Here is an 8627-nt window from a genome sequence, read left to right on the forward strand (position 1 = left end):
TTCAAATGAGGCAACAAACTTTTGACTCATGAAAAATGTACAACTTTTGGAAAATAATTTTTTTTATATGAAATAAAATGAAATATTTTTTTCGAAATACATAAATAAGATCTACGGATTACAGGAAACTAATTTGCTAAAAGAAAAATTTTAAAAAGTAATTTTTTCTATCATTATTTTTGCGCCTGGTTTCCCGAACATACATGAGGCAACAAACTTTTGACACTCACTGTGCATAAAGGCTTGAATTATTTTTTTTGATTACACTGAAAAAGAGTGGAGAAATTTGACTTTTTCTTAATTTTCTTGACCTATGTAAACCCTTCAAATAAATTGTCTTTAGTGATTCATTATTATTTTATTATCATTTTCTGAATGGTCTGAATTGTGTACAGTGTACAGGGTGGCTGAAAAAAATGCAACAAACTAAAGTGCTATATTATCCTCATTTTTTGTTCAACTTTTTTGAAATAAAAAAAATAGTAGTAAATTCATCAAAATTTTAGAATATTAATCGGTTTTTTTTAGTACAATCTTATTTTGACTTAATTATGGTCTTCAGTCTGTCAGAAAATGCATCGTAGTTTGCACGAATGTCAGCCTTCTGAATGTCCTGCTATTCACAAGGAAGGGCTGCTTTTAGCTCATCGACACTTAGCTACTTTTTAGTCGTAATCTTGACCAACAAAATACCTCATTTGGAGAAGTCAAACGATTTTGCATCCAAGAATTGTGGAGGTCATTGTGCTCCCAAAATGAAGTGCGCAACGTTTTTTTTAGCCAAATCTTCTTCGGAGCGTGATTTCTGCGACGTTTTTGAGTCTTGATCCAACTTCCATTAATTATTACTAAAATCTTTGTTTGTCCACGACTCCAACACTCCTTCCAGGACAATTTCCAGAAACAAATTGGCATTTATTTTGACGGTATAGCCTAAAAACCCCAGTGGAAAGCGATAATTTGTCTTCAAGGAAGGCCAGACCTTGAAATAAGGTGGTCCTTAACTTCCGGTGGCCATTCGAACGTCTAAATTATCGTACGATCTAGCCTTCAGATAGACACAATCATTTTGTTTGCACATCAATTGCTCAATTGAAAATTTTTCTTATCAGAAAAAAAAATACATTCTAGAACTGACCATGAACGTGCAAGCGAATTTACTCATTCGTCGATCGAGCATAACTTTTTTTTGAGGATCGATAAAATTTCGTCCTTTTCAGGATTTTTAAGGTTTCATATAGAGGACCTTTAACAATATTTATTTCACGGTTATTTGCGATCTATGCGTCTTACAGATCGTTTGTTTGCAGATGTGACGCAGATTTTGTTCAATTTGCTTCTTCACTTTAAGGACGATGACTAGCAATGAAGCAATTTTTTTAGAACTCTACCAAAGCATTTTAAAATGCTATTAGTATCCCTGTACCAAGTTATGTTTGAAAAACGAAAAGTTTAATTACATTCAGGATTTTGAAGAGCCCTAACGATAGTTGCTTCCGCATTTCTTGCAAAATATAGCGACATTAAATTGTCACATTTGAGTTCCATTACGGTTTAAAAAATTTTACAAAATATTATCGAAAATGCTTTTATAGGCTATTAACCAATAAAATGAATTACCAATATGCAAAATATGAAACCGCTGTCACCAACGGTTTGACAGCTATGCGCTCTGAAAGTTGTTGCATTTTTTTTCAGCCACCCTGTATATTATGCATAATGCCATTCTCTTATTAGTCTTTTAACCCTTTAAGGACGAGAAGGTCAAAAATCGGGAATCAGAAAAATTTACTTTTTCTGGCTTTTTAGAGTAAAGCATAACTTTAGAATATCGTAGGAAAAATTTCATTTTTGCGTCACCGGTGACCCAATCGTCTTTAAAGGGTTTAAAAAAATCTTGAAAATGTCACTTACACAGCAAACAAGAATTTTTAAAATTTGGAATTTCGAAAAATTTTCAATACAAACTTTTTGAGATAAAGCCGAATTTTGGGAGTGTAAAAAAATCTATCTATTTCTGAATCTGTAATAATCGAAAAATCTTCAAAGTGACATTCAAATCACGGAAGTGCGATGTGCTCTTAGCACCACTACCGAAGGTCAAAGGAATTCTATATGTTGTCTAATGTTGTAGTTCATAAGGTTGACTTTCTGTAATGATTGAAACAAGAAGCGAATTTGTAAAACAAAATATGATCTATGAAAGGTTTTTTGGTTCATTTTTTAGAAGGATAAACGATAGTAATCCAATACCAAAATTTTCTTTATAACTTCTTTAAAAAAAAAATGGTTTCTTTTTTTTCCAATAATTAGCATTAAAAGTTTACATAATAAATTAAATGATTTAAACATAATTTCGATGTACAAAAATGACATGTTCAAGAGCCTTTTTACATTCCATTTTTCACACCAAAAATTTTGTCATGTTTCGCGTGAAAACAGTAGCAGACAATTGTGACCTCTGAATTCCTCTTGGACAAATAAGGTTGTGACCACAGCTCACGTAATCTGTAGTAATGTGTCGCCCGGGGGAAAAAGAGCTGAGAAAATGAAGTATTTGTGCAAGAGATTTAAATTGTGGCTGAAGCCAATCGTCACGTTGGCGCGACAGACCTATCGATAGTGCAGTAATTAACTGACTTGTGGTATCTTTTTTTTCCGTTGTTGTTGTTGTGTGGGGTCTTCTGGTTGCGATCACACAGAATTGCCAATTTTGCCATTCGGGCGAAAATGAGGACAAGCTTCTGCTGTGCGACGGCTGTGACAAGGGATTTCACACGTACTGTTTTAAGCCGCGCATGGAGAAGATTCCGGAGGGTGATTGGTACTGCTATGAGTGCGTGAACAAAGCCACTGGTGAGAGGAAATGCATTGTGTGTGGGGGTTTGAGACCTCCGCCAGTGGGCAAAATGATCTACTGTGAACTATGTCCACGGGCCTATCACCACGACTGCTATATCCCGCCGCTGATGAAGGTGCCTAGGAACAAATGGTACTGCCATGGATGCATTGCAAAGGCACCGCCGTCAAAGAAGCGTGTTCGAAAGAATAAGTCTTTTAATAGTAGTCAAGGGAATTCTTCCATGGAAGAATCTTCATCGAAACCTTCTTCTACGTCATCTTCCACGAGTAGTATCGCAAGGACAGCTTCAACAGATGACGCTAGTCAACTGACACAGTCTTCGTCTTCGACGGGACAAAAGACCACTTCGTACGGAGGAACGACGTCAACAGCAGATACTTCAGCTTCAATCAGTGACGCCTGCGAATCCAGCCTCGATGAGAACTTTGTGATGCCGGGCACTTCGGCACCAAATGTCCCCGAAGTCAGGGAAAAGCCCAAGGAGGAGAAGAAGGAGAAAGTGTCTAAGAAGCTTATCAAGGAAATGGCTCTCTGCAAGACTATCCTTGATGAAATGGAGGTAAGTGAATAAAGATTTTTCAATGTGTTCTTCATACCTTTTCTTGATGTTTGGTCAGTGAATGTGGCTTTAAGATTGAGGTTATACTGGGACGAATCAATAAAAAATATCCAAAGCAAGGACTTCTTTTCAAGGTTTTTGTTTTGTAATAATGAATTTCAGACTTTTTTCTTTGTATACAGTATTTGTTTATTTATCTAAATTTGTATTAAGTTGCGTAAAGTTTGAGGTTATGTTGATTGAAGTAAAATGAATTACAAGAGAATAAGCCCTGAATTTATTTTAAAGTCCCGTAAAAATGAATTTGAGACAGCTTTTCTTTCAGTTCTTTCATATTTAATTTTCTTTCATTGTGTAAAATTTGAGGTTATGTGTCGCGGTTCGGTAGAAAATTCGTAAAAGTGAAAATATTTTAAGACAATCTAATGCTTTGTTCAGCTTTAAATAATTCAACATATTTAACTTTTGTTGATATCTTATAATTGTATTTCATTACATACTTTTATATTATGATTTCTTTTCAGAAAATGTGAGGTTATGTTATAGAAATTGTCATTGTAGAAGATTGAAGAAGAAACTTTAGAATAACCTTTTTAAAGGTTCGTTTATTAGCCCACTTATAAACTTTGGTTACTTATAAAAAAGGAAAAAATATGAAAAAGTGAGGTTATGATAAAAAACATTGAAAAATGAGTAACAACTTCATGCTAATTTTTTCTAAAGACTTTTTATAGTTTAAAATAAATATATACACAGACTTGGTTTATATTGTAATTTTCCAATTTTATATTACAAAAGAATTGCAGAAAAAATTGAGGTTATGTTGATCGATTAAAAAATATTAGGGTAAGATTTTGCAGCTTCGTAATGTTGCAGCCGTGTAAAAGTTGGTATTTTCTAAGTTACTAAGTGAATTTAACAAACGACTATATATTCTAGTAGCTAGTCCAACACCTCACATATCCTAACAAACTTAGGAGCCTAGACCTTTTTTCCTAGGTTCAAAAAGCAAAAATAAAAAATAGCCTAAAAATCAATTTTGATATGTAATAATTTTAGGAATCTTTTCACATTTCAAGGGTTTCTTCTAGAGCAAAAATCTAAGGATTTCCAGGGCTTTTGGGGGTGGAATTATAATTGATTCGGCTTGTGTGGCATTCAGTAAAAATTCTTAAAACTTGGACATAATTTTTCGTACGAAGCTGCACAAGCTTCTCCTATTTTGAAAAAAGTCGACAATTTGTTTTATTGTTCTGAAAAGAATTCTACGGATTGAACTAGTTTTTATATATTTATGTATGGTTTAGATTATTTATCTGTTTTTACGAATTAGTATCGAAAGACTGAGGTTAGGTTGAATAATTTGAGGGAAGTAATTAAGAAGACAGAGAAAACCTTCCTTAGACAAAATGGTATTCGTAAGAAAAGGGGTTGTTTATCTTAACTTAAAGTCATTTTATAATATCTAAGACAGTTTTATGTCATATGATTTTTAAAATAAAAAAAAAATCTGTTGAAAATTTGAGGTTATAATGTTTAGAAAAAATTATAAGGACACAAAATTGAATAATGTTAAATATCTCAAAGTATTTTGTTTTAAATCCTTTCTAATAGGTTGCAGTACAAGAAATAGGGGAAAAGTACTCGATGAATGTTGATAATCACTGACCAAATAATATTACAGGAGGGTGGGGCATTTCCTGTATGAAAGACTTTAGAAAAAATTTTTTTTAGAAATATTTAAGAGAAATGAAGAAAATTTCTTTGGCTTGTTTGAATACAGCTGACATCAATTTGAGGATAAGGGTCGTATAAATGATTATCCGTGTGATATGCCTCACCTTCCCCTATTTATATTTTCTCCTGAATTATTCCTCTGAAGCATTTCCTAACTTTCTTCTATACTTTTCTTCAATTGCAAACATTTAATAATCTGATCTAGTTTTTCTGTGAAGAGAGGGAAGTGGGCATCTTTGAAATGGGGTAGGGGAATGTGCCCATACTTTGAACGGTCCCCAAACTTCATAATGACTATTTTTTTTTGTTTCTGAATAAATGTGACTCTGCTATATATTTTAAAAATAGGACACTTTCTCCTAGTTTTTAAAATAAGGGTGCAATGAGACACATTTATTGGTAAACTTAGCAAAAATTTAGTCGTTATGAAGCTTGGGACCGTGCAAAGCATGGGCAGTTTCCCCTACCTTTAAAATATGGCTTTTTTGTCCCATTTTCAAAAGGAATTGTAGAGCTGAATTGTATTATGACAAGTCTAGTTCCATAAATAGGAGTAAAAAAAACCGTTTTCAGAGATACCTTAACTCAAAATATGCCCCATTTTCCCCTATTATTTTCACTTATTTTCTTTTTGATTTGTTCTCTGTAATATTTTTGGTGTTCAAAGTGTGAGCTTTTCAGTAAAATCTCTTTTCTGTTTTCTTCTATTTCTCCCTTGTTGGAAAGATTCAAAGAGCAATTATTGATCATTTTCGCAATATATATTTTTTCCTCCTTCCCAAAATGAAGCTCCATGAGGACGCTTGGCCTTTCTTGTTGCCGGTCAACACGAAGCAATTTCCGACGTACAAGAAAATCATCAAATACCCCATTGATTTGTCGACAATCAAGAAGAAAGTTCAGGACATGGTGTAAGTTTTAGATTGCAGAGTTTGACTTTTTTGTAGTTTATTCTTTTTTTCTTTCTTTGGAAGATTGTCTTCTTTCTTGAAAGGTTTCACGGAGTAGCTTGACCATTTTGGGTTTTTTTTCTCTTTTTCTCTGTGATTTTCTTATAAAGGTACAAATGCCGAGATGAGTTTGTGACTGATGTGAGGCAGATCTTCAATAATTGCGAAGTCTTCAACGAGGATGACTCGCCCGTGGGCAAAGCTGGTCACGGCATGCGAAAATTCTTTGAACTTCGATGGAAGGAGCTCATTGATAAGAATGTATGATGGCGCAATATTTCGCACTCTATGTGAGTAACTTAATGATATTTTTTTTATAATGTTTTATTTATAAAATTTACTTAAAAGAAGCCTTCGACTTTTATGAGAGCGAGAAAATGAAAATCGAGATTTTTTTTTGTTTAGATAGTATTCTTGCTAATTTAATTGTGGGAATGATAAAAAAAAGTGAAAATAAATTTTTTTTTTGATAGAGAAATCATCTTCCGTATTCAATGCATTATTTATTTAAAATTGGTTTTTTTTAACGTTCTTCTTTTTAGTAATAGAATCAAAAAAAATATAAAATCACGTGAAGCAACGAGAATGATTGAGGAATTAGTATTGAAAGTACTTAATTGCTTTGAAAGGGGGAGGAAAGAGATCTTCTTGGAATTTTTGGGTGGGTTCGTTGAAAACTTTCAATTTCCGACTCATTAGCGTTCAGCCTGTTTTATCTCTGAATAATTCAGGCACAAAACGAATTGTAAATTATTGGATAATTCTAGAGAAGAGAGGCAGGTAAACTAAATGACTTGGGAAAAGTGGATGAAGTAAAAAAGACATGAAAAAAAATTGTAGAGGAAAAAAAATTGAGGGTAAATGAAGAATAATTCAATATTCAATTACTTTCTTTCTCTCTAATCAATCGATATTTCGGTGTATCAATGTTGTGTCTTGTTTGTTATTTGGGGAGAATTAAAAGCAACACAAAAGAATGAGTAAGAAAAAAAAGATGAGAAAAGAACACATTTAGAATAAAACAAGAAGAAAATTTTGCAGTATAAAAGAAATGACAGTGAAAAATTGCCACAAACTTACAGGATATTCTCATGTAAAGTAGTTATTATTAAATTATTTTAGTGGAAGAAAAGAAAGGAGAAAGAGAGAAGGAGTAAGAAAGCTGAAATAGTAGAAAATTTCTTCATTGAATTTCCTTTGATACATAAAATAAATGTTTTAAGAGAAAATTCACCTAATAGGAAGAAATATAAAGTGAGATTTAAAAAAGAAGAAAAAATAAATAAAAAATTAGAAATAAAGGTCTTCTTTTGAGACTTGAATTAATTTAAATAAAATAAATAAAAGATTGAACAGAGACAGAGTTAATTATGTAATAAAGATTGAAAAATTTCAAAATATTCTTTTTTTTTAATACTCAAAGTTCTGGGCAGGTTGGATGGAAAGTCTTCTTGGTGCAATGCTCTTTTAATAATATTCTAACTCTTCGAAAACTGGATTATTTTTTTTCGTTAGATAAAAAACGCTTTCCACGAAGGAATTTCTTCACGTTTCAGAACAGATGGAAGTACCTGAAAGCCAAATTTAGTGTATAAGGGGATTATCAAACAATTTATATTTAGAACCTTTAAATGTCTACGTTGTAAAAATGATGAGAACAGAACTGTTCTCAAATGCTTCTGCATTTTCGACTTTTCTTTGTATTAGTTTCTGTCACGACTATTTGTTGGTTTTAGTACACTGCGAGGACTGGAGAAAACAGTCGAGACAGGAACCAACACAAAGAAAAGTCGATAACGCAAAATCACTTGAGAACGGTAAAGTGCTAAAAATGAACTTGTTTTCTAGCGCTTTGCTGTTCTCAAAATCTTCCGCATTGTCTTTGTTTTCGTGTCTGTCTTGACTGTTTTTCCTTGTCCTCGTCCTATTCCAAAACCTTCAAACAGTCGTGACAGGAACCAATATAAAGAAAAGTCGATAATGCAAAAGCAATTGAGAATGGTAAAGTGCTAAAAGTGAACTTTTTTTTCTAGCGCTTTGCTGTTCTCAAATTCTTCCGCATTGTCTTTGTTTTCGTTTCTGTCTTGACTATTTACCTTAGTCCCTGTCATATTCCAAAACCATTAAACAGTCGTGACAGGAACTAATATAAAGAAAAGTTGATAATGCAGAAGCACTTGAGAACAGTAAAATAGACTGAAAAACATCTTCAGGTTACCTTGGATTAACACCATAACTTTTTTTTAAATGTTTTTTTTTTAAATATAGACAATTATCAAAGTATCCAAAAAATGAGACCAAAACACGAGGTAACCCATATTGAGAAATCCTAATCAAATATTCATAAAACGTTTCGCGAAATCCAGGAAACCCAAGAACTGCATCATGAAACTCGAGAATCAGAATTCCTTGTCAGTTGAAACGTATATGAGTAACTCTTTCTTTGCTTTGGACTTCGAAATCCAGCTTCAGTCTTTTAGATAATCGTTCTAATTTTAATATAAAAGTCAGAGTAATA

The 8627-nt window shown here is 32.7% G+C and overlaps 1 protein-coding gene across 1 annotated transcript in view; it reads left to right on the plus strand.

Moving 5' to 3' along the window:
• Nucleotides 1-7507, plus strand: part of LOC129801064 (uncharacterized) — a 60957-nt gene extending 53450 nt beyond the window's left edge. Inside the window, exons 15-17 of the mRNA XM_055845822.1 lie at nucleotides 2703-3422; nucleotides 5949-6070; nucleotides 6220-7507. Of these exons, the coding sequence (XP_055701797.1) occupies nucleotides 2703-3422; nucleotides 5949-6070; nucleotides 6220-6376 (999 nt within the window). The 3' untranslated portion in view covers nucleotides 6377-7507. The remainder of the gene's footprint in view (nucleotides 1-2702; nucleotides 3423-5948; nucleotides 6071-6219) is intronic.
• Nucleotides 7508-8627: the final 1120 nt, after the last annotated feature.

Source organism: Phlebotomus papatasi, chromosome 2 (genome assembly GCF_024763615.1).
Source record: "Phlebotomus papatasi isolate M1 chromosome 2, Ppap_2.1, whole genome shotgun sequence".
NCBI lineage: Eukaryota > Metazoa > Arthropoda > Insecta > Diptera > Psychodidae > Phlebotomus > Phlebotomus papatasi.